Source organism: Alnus glutinosa, chromosome 6, assembly GCF_958979055.1.
Source record: "Alnus glutinosa chromosome 6, dhAlnGlut1.1, whole genome shotgun sequence".
Classification (NCBI taxonomy): Eukaryota; Viridiplantae; Streptophyta; class Magnoliopsida; order Fagales; family Betulaceae; genus Alnus; species Alnus glutinosa.
Genome location: NC_084891.1, coordinates 26,431,164 through 26,448,507, shown reverse-complemented (window position 1 = coordinate 26,448,507; position 17,344 = coordinate 26,431,164). Strand labels below are relative to the sequence as shown.

At 33.4% G+C, this 17,344-nt stretch overlaps 2 protein-coding genes across 4 annotated transcripts; both read right to left on the bottom strand.

Moving 5' to 3' along the window:
• Positions 1-2,803: 2,803 nt before the first annotated feature.
• LOC133870433 (auxin-responsive protein IAA9-like) lies at positions 2,804-7,983 on the bottom strand. Of its 3 annotated transcripts, XM_062307559.1 has the most exons (7): positions 7,824-7,983; positions 6,350-6,807; positions 6,039-6,265; positions 5,738-5,961; positions 5,472-5,613; positions 3,879-3,940; positions 2,804-3,231 (listed from the first exon to the last, which is right to left on the bottom strand). In XM_062307559.1, exons 2-7 carry the CDS (start codon positions 6,761-6,763, stop codon positions 3,194-3,196), a joined length of 1,107 nt encoding a protein of 368 aa, XP_062163543.1. In that variant the 5' UTR covers positions 6,764-6,807; positions 7,824-7,983; the 3' UTR covers positions 2,804-3,193. The 3 variants fall into 3 exon arrangements, with proteins under 3 accessions (XP_062163543.1, XP_062163541.1, XP_062163542.1); XM_062307557.1 differs by having other exon boundaries at positions 6,039-6,807; XM_062307558.1 differs by lacking the exon at positions 7,824-7,983 and having other exon boundaries at positions 6,039-6,829.
• An 8,082-nt stretch (positions 7,984-16,065) lies between these two features.
• LOC133871155 (uncharacterized protein At5g65660-like) lies at positions 16,066-16,885 on the bottom strand. The gene is made up of 2 exons (XM_062308535.1): positions 16,600-16,885; positions 16,066-16,514 (listed from the first exon to the last, which is right to left on the bottom strand). The coding sequence occupies exons 1-2, from the start codon at positions 16,798-16,800 to the stop codon at positions 16,395-16,397; spliced, it is 321 nt and encodes a 106-aa protein (XP_062164519.1). The 5' UTR covers positions 16,801-16,885; the 3' UTR covers positions 16,066-16,394.
• Positions 16,886-17,344: the final 459 nt, after the last annotated feature.

Here is a 17,344-nt window from a genome sequence, read left to right as displayed (position 1 = left end):
AGATTATAGAGTTGAGTAAATTAGAATACTACTTTGCATGCGAGTGAATTTTGACTAAAAACAGAGAGCCTAGCTTTAACATACCCCATGCATTACGCAACTCAAAAGGTTGGTTCTTGCAAGAGTGGGAGCTGATCATTCGTTCTGGTGTGGAAAGGAAGCAAGAAAAAGCAAATTTCGCATCAAGAAAAGTTAGGCTCTTTAAGCATGGCTATGAGTTTTCATTATTTAAATTGATAGAAAAAATATTCGAACAATGAATAAAAGAAATGCCATTATTTTAGCAACTATAGTTAGAGGCCACGCTAGCTAACTTCCTCCAAATGGCACCAACAAATATGCACAGCTTCTTCCTTCCAAACTCCGTAATAATATGGATATGATGGGTCACTCATCATGGGTGTAACATGATCAATAATGTTCGATACTAATGAAGTGATGACTAATTAAATAGAGAGAATTCATGTCATAATATATATATATATATATATATATATTGTCACATGGTAAATATGTTTTCATGTTATTTAAAATTTTTAAATAACATAATATTATGTACACTATTAGATACAACAAAACAAAATCTGAACTATGAAATAGATTATCTTTATTTCACTATAAATGGAGAGAATCCACAACAATATGAGTTGTTAAGGAGATTGTCTTCTGCTTGTCCTAAGAGCTCCAGCTATGCAAGTATTATTTTTCCTCCTCTAGGGCTTCCATGGATGCTCCTTCAAGTAATGCCCTCGGCCCATCCTTGGTCTCTTCCAACTCTGACCCTATTGCTGATGTTTTGCCTCCCGTTAAAAAAGTCATACCATTCTTTAAGATTTACGTGACGATAACTTTAGGTTAAATTTAAAGAATGGTATTTAGATAATTTTAAGTTCAATGATTGTGATTTAGGGTTTAGGGTTTTTTTGGTATAATGTTTGGATCGAGTTAGGTTTAGGGTTTGGGGGCTTATTGGGTTTGAAGGTTTAGGGGCTTTTTAAGGGTTTTTTTTTTTTTTTTTTTTTTTTTTTTTTTAACTTATTTGAGAAAAAATCATTGGGCTCAAATTTTCCCTTTTAATATTTATCCTTTCAAAACTATAGCGGTGAGATTCTGAGTATTTAAGTTAACAAGACATCCTTAATAGATTTTTGGGCGCCAAATTTGTCACCTAGCACTGTGAATAATGTTGATAAACACAAGTTGAACAATGTCGACTCAATAAATTTCCATCTAATATTAAAAGATTAAAGATGGTAACTTTGTATTTGTTTGTCCATTTAAGATGATTTTTTTTTTTTTTAAAAAAAAAAAAAAAAACATTCACATGTAATTTTTTAAAATCAATAAGTAGGAAATTAAAACTGAAAATAGTGACCTAGAAACAATAAGAGAGAGGAAAAAAATATATAGGTGATTACCTCTAAATTTCTATAAACCAGATCTTTGTGCTTGATTATCCTTTTGAAGCTCTTCTTCTTCTTCTTCTTGTATTTTTTTTTAATTTTTTTATATTTCACATTTCTGTATTTTTCTATCGAAATTTAACACATTCTAAAATTGGATTTGGGCAGCCTGTGATAATACAAATTGGCTGTAATGAGTATATTAGATAAGTGGGCTTTGGCTTTAGTAGCTTAGTGGGCTGAGCTTAGTTTATCTTTAGTAATAATGAGCCTGAGTTATGTGTATATAAAGGCTATTACCCTAATTGAAAACGATATCAATTTAGTGATTTGTTTACTGTAGTAAACTGGAGGCTTAGTGCCTTGAATGTTCTGGAGACCGAACATCTCGAAGAGTCCATTTCATTCTATAATTTTCGTTTAAGCTTCTAAAGTTAAAGCTCACTTATCTAATATACTCGTTACATCGGCCCTCAAATAGAGGATATCTGTCAACATTAATGATGCTGTTTTAGTTCTAATGTCAGTACCCCCATACACGTGACAGATAAAATTGTTTAGTATGAGATGAGAATATTATAAAATAGGGTAAATTATACTTCTCTCCCCAAACTAATACTCTATTTGCACTTACACCCATAAACTATGGGTGTTAGTTTAGGGAGTGACAAAATGTAATTTACCCCATAAACTAATCACATTTATGGGAATGATCCCATCATCCCACTCCCATAGAACATGCGCAGATGAAATAGTGAGTGAAGGAAAAAAAAAAAAAAAAAAAGGATAAAAGATCAAAGATAAAGAAAGATTGTCACTTTCATTTTGATTTTTTTTTTTTTTTTTTTTTTTTTTTTTTTTTTTTTTTTTTCATGTTTCCTGTTTGTTTTGGTTTTACCGTGGTTGGTAACTTTCACAATGACATGAGGCAATACTAGGAAGCATTTCAGAGACAAATCCCTGCATTTACTGCAGTACAATGTGGTAGCAGCTCCTTTATCAAGGTCCACAGCTAAGCCTGTGAAGGTAAACCAACTGAACTTTTGGCATATACAATTAAAATACTAAGCAGGCATTAAATAATGCAAGGCAAGTAACAGAGCACCACATGCATGGCTCTGGTTTTCTCCGACAACAATATCCAAAGGGCAGGCAATATCTCATTAGTATAAGTAGAGACTCCAGAAATCCCATGGGCAAAATGCAATATCCATACATATTGTCGTCCTCAACGAGTGATTCCCTTGTTCAATTATGAATTGGGGCACTAGTTTTGTGACATTCAGCGTCAGTCTTTTTGTTTTCTATATCATCTGCTGCTGCCACTACGATATATAATATATGAGACATGCTTTTCATACACGCAGGTGCAAACAAAGATCTGAAAAAGGTAGTCAGGCTGACAGAAAACTTGGGAGGTCTTTTGATCATACACACATACATATAAGAGTTCACAAACAATGCAACTTTACATACTAACGATCCTGTATCAGAACAGGAACTTGGCCAGAGAGAACTGCAGTACTCCCACATATATATGTATATAGGGTCTTAGCAGTGTTACATATGAATAAACTAGAAACATACCTTAAACAGAACATTAATTCCATGGCAACAAAAAATATAAAGATGGTAACAATAAAGCCAGCTAACTCATGATCTCCGATCCAGTCCAACAACCCACCATTCATCATCCTCCAACTAATATCTGGTTAATTTCGCTTTTCTGCCGCCTTGTCATGATATCTGGTAGACTGCTCGAAGGATAGGATTAATCATGTCAGAGCTAGCTAGTTCCTGTTCCTGCACTTCTCCATGGCCCTTGGAGCTGTGCACAGAACCAAAAAAGCTCTCCATGAGAACTGAACTTGACAAATGTAAATGCATATGCGAAAATGCAACTTATACAAAAGCCAGCACTAAGATCCAAGATCAAATTACAACTGGTGTGAAACTTATATGTATAACCTTAACCTTCTACAATAACTCTGAATGGGGCCTAATGTTTCATAGGCACAACATTCGGTTACAAGCTACTCCACTTTTTCAAGATTGAAATTTATGTTGTTTTTAGATACTGAGTGAGAGGTTCCAGATTGGAAGGGTTCCGGCATTCCATCAACAAAAAACGAGGCGTGTAACATAGCTAGATCAGTTTAATTTGTTGGAGCCTTCTCTTATATATTGCAATAAACTTACTAAGAACCATTCATATGGAATGCACTTGTCATTCACCGTTTCAAGTATGAAATTAATCATTTAAGATATTGAAAAGGTATTAGTTCAAAAGCTAAGTAGTTGCATAGATGCCTTATAGTTAGAGTTAGACCCACTCTGGTTTGGGATTCAACTTCTTTGTGTCCGTTTTGAGCGATAAGCACATTAGATAAGGACAAGGGCAGTTAATACTGCTTTAGCTCATGCTGACTAGGGTTGAACGTTAGAGATGGTTATATGGATGCAAAATGTACGTACCTAGGCCAATGGCATCGGCGCTCTTCATGATTCTCAGCCTCTTGCATGTATCTGTAAACATCCTGCAAAAGTCAATAACTACATTAGATTCCACAGTGGAATTTCATATAAGCTGATAGTGATGCGAATAGCTATAAATTAGAGATGGACATCAATCAAGAGCATCGTAAACCCCAAGTAAATGGCATGTCCAAATCATAACAAACTGACCAAAATGCCGGCATCTCAGAGATCTGCAACTGTAATATACAGACAAACCAAAAAATTTTTTAAAAAAAAAACAAGACAAGAGCCCAATCATACTCCTACTCAAGAGATGCATTTTCACTTCCAGACCAAACCAATACTGCTAATCTTCTCTCTACTGTTATGGTGGATGATTCATTTTATAAACCAAAAGACTATCCAGTTAAAAAGCAGCATAATATATTAGACTTCCACTAACTTCTAGAAAAATGATAACACATGCAGGTGCATAATGTACATAAATAAATAAAATTGGATCAAACCAACTCTTACATGCCAGCACACTGTTAATAAGTATTAGATACAAAGTAAACATATTGTGGAGTTGTCTTGATCATTTAAATTGAAATAAAAAGGAGAAGTGCAATTCTCATATTTCTGTCCAAAGCAATGTTATAATATGTAGACATCACCATGACATTTTCTCCTACAGAAGAATAATGGCACATGAGATTCATTCTTGTAAGAGCACTCACAGCAGGTTTCCTATAACCTCTTATCTTCCCTAGATATAGGAAAAATCTAAAATAAAAATCAAATGCATCAGCTTCCCTAAACAATCGGTATGCTACAGTGTTACCCAATGAATTGCATAGCATTTTATAACTTCCCTATCCATTAGATTAACTCAAAATATTTATCTCCCATCTCTTCTCTTTTTTCCTTTCATCGGAGATTGTGTTTGAATTTTGTTAAAAAAGTGAGGGTAAGTAAAAAACTTATATTTGTAAAGGAACAATATTTTAATGCTATAGGGAAAGATAAGAGAAGTTATTGTGAAGTGTAATTGGATAGAAAAGCAAAAAGTAGTTTTTTTTCATAAATTTACAGAAAATCAAAGTAAAGCTGCCATGAATGTTCTAAACTGAGCATACAACTAATAAACATCATTGGTGATGGTTTACACATTACAACATGATTCATCTCCTTCAATTGCTGGTTCATGGGTTTTATTGGTACGTTCACATTCAACCATTGAGAATATTATAAACAAAATTTCTATGACTGTAGTTCTGACATAGAAGCTCTTTGATACAGCTTATTTCTTCAATATGGTGCATACCATGCGTGCTGTATACTCACATTACATCCACAATCACTCTCTAATACTTATCCACATAGATCACCACTTTTGGCTTCTTAGTATTTCTCAAGTGATTCTCAAACTGTCAACATTACATTTAACTCCAATGTGCCCATACACAACACAGTAACATTACCCTAGAATGGCATCATAACCCTGACAGTTATGATTTTTTATATCAAAAAGTTCATTCATTATGTAACTGATGAAATTCTATAAGAGACAAAAACACATAAGGTGAACCAGAGCTGAGCAGAACTTACTCCCAGGGGACATCCCCGACAAGCATCCAGTCACCATCTTTATCTTCATATGTAAGAACATATTCTGAGCCATGAAGCAGATCTTTCAGCTTGCTCTCACTCAGCATCTCCTTGCCCAGAGTTCCATGAGATCCATATTGACCTGAAATCACATCAGAACAGCAGTATGTCCATGCACACCATAACAGTAGCTATAAAGTGCAAAATATACGCTCCATATAAATTTCATAATCTTTGTATAAACTTGAAACTTTGGAATGACTTACCAATCGTAAAACAGCTGAACATCTTCTCAAGAGCAGAAGACAGGTCCTTATATGCAGAGTAATTTTTTAAGTCTACTTTCCTCAAATAAGGAGCACCGTCCATGCTGACCTTGACAAACAGAGCGCCAGGTGCTGCTTTTCCATCAATTTCGTCAGTGTTCTTTGAACTAGCCAACGAGTTCTTCCTATACGATCTTATAGGCGGCCAACCAACCACCTGTGCCCTGTCACACAAGGAATATCAGAGACAATTCTCAATGTTAAGCCTTGTATGTATGACCACAACCCTCTTTCCACTCACTTGGTAGCAGGTGCACTGCTATTACCATTTGCAGCACCATTATGACTCGGTCTGGGTTCATTGGCAGCACGAGGCCTGTCTTGTACAATCTTTGGTGGTGCAACTTCTTTTGCATTAGGTGATTGAGTCCCAAGGTTCTCAAGCACAGAACCAGTTTTTAGTCCAAAATTTGAAGAAGGCCTTGGGGACAGCATCGCACAAACCTCTGAATTAGCACGATATTTTCCCTGCACCAAAGACAGGGTTGTAATCAGAACTAGATCCAACAGTAAACAATATCCAATTCCCTTTAGTAAAGCAGTGATTTTCACCTCAGAGAATCCATCCATAGCATCAGAGAATCCTCTTTTGCTGCCCGAACCAACAGTCTTCTGCGAAGAAGAGTAGTGACCATCATTCAGAGGATGCAAGGGGAAGAGGGGTTTCTCATCGAGTTGAGTTGAGCTTAGCAAGCAGAGTTCTGGATCTCTTCCAGGGGACTGGGATCCAGGAAGCCCAAGCCTCAGTTCTGTGGCCTTCAGATTCAGAGTACTACGTTTACTCTCATCAGATTCAGTAGACACTACTGAGCTGTCCACAGACGAACAATCAGATAATCCCATGTAGTTACGCTCTTTCAATTCAGAACTGTTGCGACATAAGCTGTCAGCGGAGGCGGAGGAAGCCAGTAAAGCGACATTGCTCTGACCTTCCTCCTCTCCAACACCAAGCAGCGGAGGTGACATTAAAAATGCCAATTGTCAATTCAAAACCTCCAATTCTTCCTAACCTGCCAAAATTTTCAAAACCACAAAACACCCAAACTCTTTTCTTATCTGGATGCTAAAAAAAGGATTGTATCAAAAAAATAAAAAATCAGGAAATCTTCAAATAGATAAAGAAGTAGACAGCAATACATGGAACAAAAAAAGGGCGACCCAGCAATCAATCTTAAAATCTCCGCTATCCAAACAAGCATCCACTAAAACAGAAACCCTTGTCTGTTTCTTTCCCAAAAACCATGCTACAAGCAATGAGGCCAAGATACATAACAACAATAACAAAAAGTTGAGCATGTATCAAGGATCCATTGTATTCACCAAAATCCTAATATAAAATAGCCTGCAGCTTAAGGTCATAACAACCACTTGGGCACACAAGCTGAATAACATCAAGAAATTAACAGAAACCATATAGAGCTACAGGGAAAAACCCAATCCAGAACGTTGACCCAAAAATTTTAAGAGAAAAATGTACAATAGTAGAATAAAATAAACCAGCAGGCTTAAGCACAAACTATGAATCTCAGGAGCAGAGTCCCATTTGAACTTATTGTAATCTACAAATTCATCATAAGCAAAAAAATAAATTATACCTCAAAAAGAGAGAGTGATAGAGAGAAATGGCAAGCTCAGCTCATAGTTTTAAAAGATAAAGGAAAACAAAGGAAAGAAAGGTTTACATTTACGCTTTTTAAGGGAGAAAATAAAAGGGAAAAAGGAAAAAAAAAAATCGTTAAAACTTTCCAGTATATGGGTTCTTGGCAGGAAACAGAAACCTACAGTAAACATACTATGTTCATTGTACGGAACCAAAAGAAAAGCAGCAGCAAAACAACAAAATACATGAACTCAAACTCATACTACCACTATCTTTCACTCCTTCCCCCAATTCCTCAACAAAACAAAAAGTGAAAACCAAAGATGAAACAACAAAAGCACAGGCACTAGAAAATGAAGACAGCAACCAAAAACTGCAAAGAAAAAATCTTTGGAAATTTGAAGCAAGAGTTTAGAGCTGCTATACCTGAAGAAAGTAGAGGATCAGTGGCTGACGAAAAAGATCGATTTCCGGCTTTGGTTGAGCAGAGAGAAGAAGCTCAGGCAGAGAGAGAGAGGAAGAGAGAGAGCTAAGGACCCTCCATTTGGCACAAAGTAACAAGACTTATTTGCTGTCCGATGTGAAACTCTGTGCATTAAAATAACACTTGTAAACAAAACAAAACAAAACAACGCAAAATAAATAAATAAATAAAAAAGTGTCCCAAAAAACTTGAGGGTACGAATATCGACTAAACTTTCTTTTCTTTTTTATTCTCCTTTTTTTTTATCGACCAAATTTTATTCTGTACCCCTTTTTTATATGATCCGCCGAACAACTTGAGAGTACGAATATCAATGGCTGAGGTTTATTCCAGATGGTTCAATGCAGGCCCTTGATTTTTCAAGCTCAGTGACGTTTGCCAGGGCACAACAAACGTCGTCTCGAAATTCGTACATTACTTGCGGAGTATTTTTTTTTTTTTTATTATTATTATTAATTTTACGTGGTAATTTACTAATTTCTATATATAAGTCCACAATTTTTAACTAAATTTTTTTGAAGTAAAAGAAAATTAAAGAATAAAATTTTAATAAATTTAATTATATAGTGATTGAAGTATTAAGTAGAACCTTTTATATTAAGTAAATGAAAATAAGTCATTTTATAGTCAAAATTTTATTTTGTTGCATCTAATATGTATACGATGCGATATGGTAAAAATGTTATTCCGTCATTTAAAATTTTTTAAATGATGTAACATTATGTATATTGTTAATAACTTATTTTAATTTCAGTTCAAATGGAAAATAATTTTGTCCGTTTTATAAACTACTTGTAATGAAAATTATAACGCCCCTAACAACATTCTTTAAAAAAAATAAAAAAATTAACCTCACATTAAGCAACCCTATTAAATTATACTAAAAATAGATCAATAAAATGTCATTTTGATTGTGATAAAAATTTTACTCTAATAGTCTAAAAATATTTGTTAAATACTTAAATTTATTTTTTTTATTAATTCTAAATTCTAAAATAATTAGTAATTTAATTTCATATTAAAGAAAAAAGATTGAATTTAAATTTTTATATACTAAAATTTACTTACTGAAAGAGATTTATTCATATTTAAAATTAACATTATATTTTTCTATCCAATTTAAAATTATTTAAATTAGATGAAAACCTAAAAATTTAATTATCCAAATTAAAAGTTTAAAAAATAAATTAAAATAGCATGACAACTTCAGAAAAAAAAAAAAAAAAAATTGATTTTAGTATAAAATAAAAAGGAGAAATTAGTGTGTGGTTAGGAGCCTATGGTTGGGTAACACTGGCACTTGCTGTGGTGCGTTCGATGGGGTTGCCCATTCACTGTTACGGAATCATGGTGGCAAACCTGTCGTTTCAACACAACATCCCATCAATCAACGACTGCGACGTGTCCAAATCACTGCACTTCACTGTCGTTTTTCCAACTTAGTTCAAGATAAGCCAAGATAAAGAATCATATCATGTTCTAATCTTTTTGGGCAGTCGTTCCTATTCTGTCATACGATACGTGGAAGGAACTCCACAAAATTACCATATTACCCCCAATTCACCACTATTTGACTTTGTTCAAATTCCGCATCGCACACAATCAAGGTGATGGATACAGGACAACTTTTTCTTTTTTCTTTTTTCTTTCTTCTAAATTGAGATTTATGTTTTTTTTAAAAAAATAATTTATTAAATTGGCATTTTTCTTTGAGTAAATTCTGTATTTTTATTTTCTTTTTTCAAAGTCAAAATATGGGAAACTTCACTTATAACTTTTTATCTTTTATCACTTTTGAAATAAAATACATCCATCTTTCAATTTTATTTAATTTCAACCATCCATTCAAATTTTTCATTAAATCCTATCAAAATTTTCAAAATACCCATATGTTTTTTTTTAAAAAAAAATTATAATTTTTTTTCAAAGATTCAGGTATGAGTATTTTTGCAAATTTTTTTAAATTTTGACTAACACCTAAATCATTGCAATTTTTTTCTTTTTTTCCTAAAAAAAAAAATAGGGGTATTTTAACATTTTTGATAGGATTTGACGGAAATTTATAACAGATGGTTAAGATTGAAAAAAATTGAAAGATGAATATCTTAAATTGACACTTTTTAAAGTTTATGTACCTTATTTCAGAAGTAATTAAATATTAAGGGTTATAAGTAAAGTTTTTCAACAAAAATATGAATAAACCAAGCCAAACACAGAACATTCTTACAAATACAAAAACAATTTAAACCTATATATCCCCCCAAAATGCTTTTTGAAAAAAAAATAATAATAATGGGAATTACTTTCTTTCATTCTCCCATATTTTCATTTTAAAAATCAATTATTAGATCTGTAAGACCTTTTCAGGACCCACGTGTACTTGATATGAGAATGACTCAAGTTGTATTAAATAGCATATACCAAAAACATTTTTCAAAATACATTAACAAACGTCACATACATCTTTAATTCTCACATGATTTAAAAAATATGTGTCTATTTAATAAATTGAGGTGGAAAAAAAACTCCTTCAACCCAATTTAAACTAAAATTATATTCTTATAAAAATGATTTTTTATTTTTAATTTTTTTGTCAAAAAAAGAAAAAAAAAATGGTACTCTTGGCAGTAGAAAACAATTTCCAAGAAAGAGAGGAACAATGTTATTATGAGAGGCAGAGAAAACCAGGAATTGTTTAGCCAAATATATCAAATTCAACCACCCCACTTATTGCACTTGTATTTTACAGGAGAGATTCCCTTCCCTCATTGCCCCATGTTACATGCAAATTTCTTTATCTAAATGCCATAAATACCCCCCCACAACCACATGTGCATGACTAAAAATGGATCCCACCAGGTACTTTCACATGCTGCAGGGGCACCAAAATTGGGGTCCACCCAATTGCACTTGAAAGGGCAAGTGTAGGAATAGGTCAACATATATATAATTTTCTCTGAAAATAGTTTCATCTATTTGAGATACCCTTGGAAAGGTGCTTTGCCATGAAAGAAAGAATTGTATAATGGCTGCGACCGGCCTACACAAGGACCACCTAAGGTCACCCTCACATTCATAAAGATTTAGTGATCAATACTTTTTTTTTTTGTTAATTATAATCTTTTCTTAATTATCGGTGGACTACCCTTTTATATTTCTTATTTAATTTTAATCCTCGGCAGAATTTTGTTTAAATTATGAACGACCCAGTATAATAAAATAGCACCATTTCTAGAGAATACCCATGGGATTGTGATTATTGGACCATTAGAGGACCACCAATTTTTATGAGAAATATATTAAAGTAGATGACCTAAAGTGTGAATAAGAAATATATTAATATATTAAAAATAAAATTAGTATTTATACAATATTTAACAAAAATATAAATAAAATAAAATATACAAAATAATTTTTTCTTTATATATTATAATTTTCAACTCAATTGCTTATAAAAATGGAACTCAACATTCTTAATAATTTTTTTTAAACTCCACCGTTTAATCACATGTTAATATATATATATATATATATATATATAAAAAGAAAAAAGAAAAAAGAAAAAAAGAAAAAGAAAGAGGAATACGAGGGGGTTTGCGTGGAATACGAAAAATGAGGGAGTAGGGAGGGAGAGTAGAGTAGAGTAGAGTGCAAGTTACTTATGGGGCACTTGGGGGGTACAAGGGGTTAGAGGGGGACAAAGAAAAACAGGTTGAAGCGATATGATGTGTTGGGCGACAAGAAAGCGGCTTTTTATTTTGGATTGCCGGGTACAGAACGCGACAGGTAACTTCCTTCACTACCCTCTTTGGGAGACGTTGTCCCACGCGCACTTGATCGCGCATGCACCACCCGCCAATCACAAAGAAGAGCCGATTGGGATTCGGGTGGGTCCCACACTCGAAGAGCAATTATGATGGGGATCCCAAAGCTGCACGCGCGGGACTCTGGCTGTGGGCGACCATTTTGTTCAGATTTTTTTTCCTTAAGGAGGGAGATTTACTAACCATCATTAACTGTCACCACCATCGCACGCTTTGCCCTTAAACCATGCACACACACAGCATCATTTATCCATGCTTTGTTTGGCATAATCATCATCGTCATCATCATCATGCCATTTCATTCTCGCTTACGTCACTTACACGCTATCACTTTGGGCTAAGAGACCACTTGGGCTGGCCAGTCTGGGCCTCTTTCATTTGTTCGCCTTGGTCTTCAGTTTCGGTCCAGCTACTTTAATTGAGTTTGACGTCTCTTTAATAAAAAAAAGAAATCATTTGCAAATAAACGGTGGAGATCGATTATAAAATTGGAGGATCTCCCATGATGATCAATAAAGAGTAATCGATGTATACAGCCATACAGGGACGTAATCATTGGGATCCGAAGCATGAATGAGGGAGGGCCATAGTTAATTTTGACAAGGATCAAATCTAATTTATATATATATATATTTTAAGAAAAAATTTCAAAACCGGAAGAAGCCGTCGCCCGCGACCCCTAGTTTCGGCTCTAGATGTATATATACATGAATACGACAATAAGTGGATAGGGTTTTGTGTTGGATAGTAGACACAATAATGAATTCTTTTGTCATTTCAAAATATGTTGCATGTAGGAAATGTTGAATAATTGAGTACGGATTTTTTTTTTTTTTTTTTTTTTTTAAAAAAAAAAATCAATTTAAACAAAATTTGCAATTCATTGATGAAGAAAACTGATCCCAAAACAGGATCTAGAGAGTACAATTCAGTAATACATTTAAGAAGATCTTCTAGCCAAACCATATCTAAAACATTGCGAGAGGTCTCTTTAGCAGGCTAATGAGCAGCGCCATTAGATAACCGTGGTACATGGACAACAGAAGCACATCAAAGAAACCTCATCTCTATTTTTATATTTTCCACGAAATAGCCAATCCTCTAGAGATTTGGAAAGTATTGGCAATGGGCTTGGCAACCTGCAAGTTAAGAGTTAAGAATTCGTTTGAGTTTGTAATTTAAAAAAGTGAGATTTTAAAATATGTGATTTGAAAAAAATAATTTTTAAAAATACAGTTAAGTATTTAACAAATCGCAATTTGGCCTTTAAAATTAAAGGTTAGCTTTTAAAATTTTGCGTTTTCTAAAAAAAACACCCCCTTACGTATGATTTGAAAAAGATTTTTCTTACATTTTCAAATCGCAACTTTTTTCAAACACAATTTTTAAACAATTTATTTTTTACGATTTGATTTTAAAATAGTATTTTTTATCTACGAAATCGCAATCTCAAATGCACTCTAAATATGTCGGTTTCAACTAATCTTTAAATTTTTCTTCTTTATTAAGTATAGATCTAATTATTATTTGAAATAATTATATTAATATTGTGAAATAAAAATGTAATTTACAGTATTATCCAAATTTGTAATTATATACGACGGCAAGAAAAGCAAGTTGAAAATGCATGCATCTTGGGAATTATTTAAATAATGGATGAACAGAAAAGAAATAAAGCTGGGCTCCAACGGTTTTTAAAGCGCAGATATTGCGGGATCTGCAACAGCGGTGGGTCCAATTGATGGGTAGCCCTCCGCTTCTGGCGCTAAGCTCAACTAAGTGACTTGTGGCCCTACAGCCAATGCCCAATGGCAATGATAAATTGTTCTGAAAGATTGGGCCATCTTACAAACCCATGTGGGCCTTCACCCAATGAATGACCCGGATCCAGTATAGTTGTCCACTTATTTCCCTTTCAACCAATAACAGAAGGCCACGTCATATACACCAAAAATTTCCGACCATACAAAGATGGAACAATCCACATGTCTGCCACGTGACATGCCCGACTCGAACAATTAGCTCATGGGTCACGGCCTTTGTCCCGGGCCCATCCTGGCAAGCCCACGTGTGAAATATGACTTCGTGAAAGCTACCTTCCACTGACTGCGATAATAGATTAAATACCATAAAATAATAGAAAGTCACATTCTAAGGTACCAATGGCAATCGTGTAACACATCGCTGTTTGATTTGAGAGTTTTAAGAGGAATTAGTTTATTATTATTATTATTATTATTATTTTTTTTTAATTAAGAGTAGTCAAAGTTATTTATACCAAACTAAGCTTTTATCAATGGACTATCAAAGTTATTTATTTATTTTTCTAATTAATGCAAAATTTTTCATATAGACAATTAGGTCTTTAAGTTTTCATATAGTTTTAAATAAATTCCTCCGAACAAATGTCCATGTGGCATACTGTTAATTGATTGGACGATAAGTTTACCGATGGACCCATTTAAAATCAGACGAAAACTCAATGACTTATTTGCGGAAATTGAAAACTGCATGAAAATGTAAGGATTAAATTCGATTTTTCCTTTTGATTAAAGTTAGAAGTTTTCATTTGTAAATAGAAGAGTAAAATAAAAAAGCGGATTGGAGCTGCTATTTGTTGAATTTGGGTGTTAAATCACAAGTTATATCAAAAGCTTAAGCGGGTAGAAAAATAATAAATTTAATCATTTAATTAATATTCTAATATTCTCCATCACGCGTCTCTATAATAAGTGAGGCACAACAAGCGAAATATTTAATTGAGATGAGAAATCGATGAATTATAGATACATAGTTTGAACTTAAAATTAAGATCATTGTTTTGATACCATATCTAAAAAATTTAACCGGATAAAAAATAATATTTTTAATTATTTAATTTATATTTTAATATTGAAAATAGTGAAAAGTTGAAGGTCTTGAACCTTGAGGCTCATTGGGCCGAGAGAATATGCAGAATCTTCCTCTTTCTCCCTTTTTAATTTTTTTCATTTTGGTGTATAGATAGCAATTCCTTTTTCACTTTTATCAGCAAACTTTCTTTTGGGTCTTTGAGACTTTGATTATCAGCTACTTTAAGCCCAAGTGTTAGTTTTCTGATCTGGTCCAATCCGGTTTGAATTGAACCTGGAGACCTTTCTTTCAGTCCTATACGAAATGTCCCTGGCCCTCAGCCATGTTGAGCTCATAACTACTAGCTACAAGAAAAATATTTAGATTTTTACAGGATTAATTTACTACTATTTTTTTTTTTCTTTTATAAATTTAGGTATTCGAGATAGACATATAATAGGTTTATAACTTATTTTATATAACGCATTCTTATACAACTTTAATAATTTTTTTTAAATCAACAATTGAATATGTATGACTCATATATAGGAAAACGGGAGATGTGATATGTTGTCGATCACCTCATGACACAACTATTGACACAATAACTACTGACACAAGACTATTGATTTTTTTTTTTCTTCTTATTATTAAACAAAAAAAATCATAAAACCATGTAAATGGGTTGTGGTCTAGTTTTGTGTTTTGTGTTTTTTTTTTTTTTTTTTTAGAAAGAGAAAAAAAATTAATAGTTGTGTCTTTGGGTGGCAAAATATGATTTCTCAGGAAGAGTAATGATTGAATACCACCCAAAAATACAACTTTTCACCACCTTGTCTATGTGGCAAGGTGGTCCCCCACTACTTTTTTGAGTTTTTTTATTTTTTAAAATGAAAAATGAAAGATTTACAACACCACCACAACAACTGCACAACACTCCCTCACATGGGGGTGGGCCCTACTGTCAAATCCCTTTTAAAAATAAATTAAGGTAGGAGACCACCTTGCCACATCGGCAAGGTGGTAAAAAATTATTTCTTTGGGTGGTATTCAATCATTACTCTTACGTTAAAATGTTTCTGTTGTAACAAAAGCCATACGTATGTGTACAATGATGAGATTAATTGTCATGTAAATAATCAATCATTCTGAAACCCACGACGTAATTAAAATAATAAAATTTGATAATTAATTTAATTATTTAGTAGTTAATTAACCACTTAACATATATATATATATATATATAGTAAATGTCACTAATTAAATACTCATAACAACACTTGTTAAGCCTTTTCTTTTTCTTTCTTTTTCCCCTTTAATTATTTGGAGTTTGGGATGAATACAATAAACTCAGGCTGTTTTCTAACCCGCTAGCTATACAATTCGTGCCCTCTAGAACCCATCATTTTCACTTGATTATATAGTATAGGGAGCATGATTGAAGCCACCAACAACTTCACAATAAAAGAAAGAGAAGTGGAAGCAGGCGTGCCATCTTTTATATATGTTTGTCTCCATGCTAGCTATATCACAAAATATTATTTATCATTCATCAAAAAAGTAATCTAATAAATGAAAAATCAGATCATGAGTAAATTATATATATATATACACACACACACGTAACAAGTAAAATACCCAATGGGGTCAGATTCTTGCAATCCTTTGCTTTCGAAGGATTTGAATTCGGTGCAATACTTAGGGTATTATATATATATATATCGGGTGTCGTTCGACTACCTCCTCCAATGGTTACGATTCAAATGAACGATTTAGATCGATTCAAAGTTATTGCACCCCCATGCAACAGGTCCAATTTGCAACAGCGCCACGGAAATTTCGGCCTCTGATCAAACTTCAAAATTGAGCTTTTTCGTAAAGCGGAGGCCGACATGGACAAGCCATTGCTATGAACTTTGGAACCTGATCCCCGGGCATCAATACTGTCAGGCTATGGCTTTCAGCTTGCTTTGGCGTCTGTTATATATATATACACAACAAATTAATTATAACAAAAAAGTTTGGTAATTAATCTAAAAAGATCGAAGAAAAAAAAAAGTACCTTGAGCGGTGGAAGAGGCTTGATATCGGCTTCAATATCGGCGTTTTCGTCGGGAGAAGAATGAAGGAGGGATCGGAGCTTGTCCCAGTGGAGGCAACAAGAGAAGAAGGCGCTCATGCTGAACAACATCAGAAGAAGAAGAGCTAAACCTAAAGGAAACCCTATGGACGGTCGAGATGAGGCTCCCGGATCATCCTCCATGATGTTCTTCTTCTCTAATTAGGTGAAGGCCAGGACTTGGATAATATTGAAAAGAATGGGAAAAGGGAGATTAGGTTTGCGGTGAGTGGGGGGTGGCAATTTATTGAGATTGGAGCCACTGTTTAGGTTGGGTACAAGTGGACGTACACTTTTAGGTTTTCGTACGGAAAGCGGCTCTTGCTGTTGTTGCCTTTTGGCATAGTGCAAATACCATCGTTAATTTTATTACTTTTTTTTTTTAGTGTTTTCACAATTAATTTATGAATTGTTAGAGCATTCACACCTAGTTAGTCATGACCCATGATGCAAAGTTGGATAAATAACAAAAAATAAAAATAAAAAATTACTTTAATTAATTATTTTAATAAAGAGTTTGGTGAGTATTGTATACTCACTAAAAAGAACATTTTCGTTTTTTATTCGACCATTATCTTGTTTCAATAAAGAAAGAATAAAGAAATTCATAGAATATTTAAATTAAATAGTAAAAGTAAATAGTTAAAATAGATAGGATAATTGTGTACGTAATTTGAAAAAATGACTA

Bases quoted from the DNA above. Each gene is read 5' to 3' on its own strand.
- LOC133871155 (XM_062308535.1), bottom strand. From the start codon at position 16,800: ATGGAGGATGATCCGGGAGCCTCATCTCGACCGTCCATAGGGTTTCCT. The intron at 16,515-16,599 runs GTACTTTTTTTT...TATATATAACAG, and splicing joins AGCCTCTTCCACCGCTCAAG to ACGCCAAAGCAAGCTGAAAG.
- LOC133870433 (XM_062307557.1), bottom strand. From the start codon at position 6,763: ATGTCACCTCCGCTGCTTGGTGTTGGAGAGGAGGAAGGTCAGAGCAAT. The intron at 3,941-5,471 runs GTAAGTTCTGCT...TGACTTTTGCAG, and splicing joins GTCGGGGATGTCCCCTGGGA to GATGTTTACAGATACATGCA. The intron at 3,232-3,878 runs GTACGTACATTT...TTCTGTGCACAG, and splicing joins CGCCGATGCCATTGGCCTAG to CTCCAAGGGCCATGGAGAAG.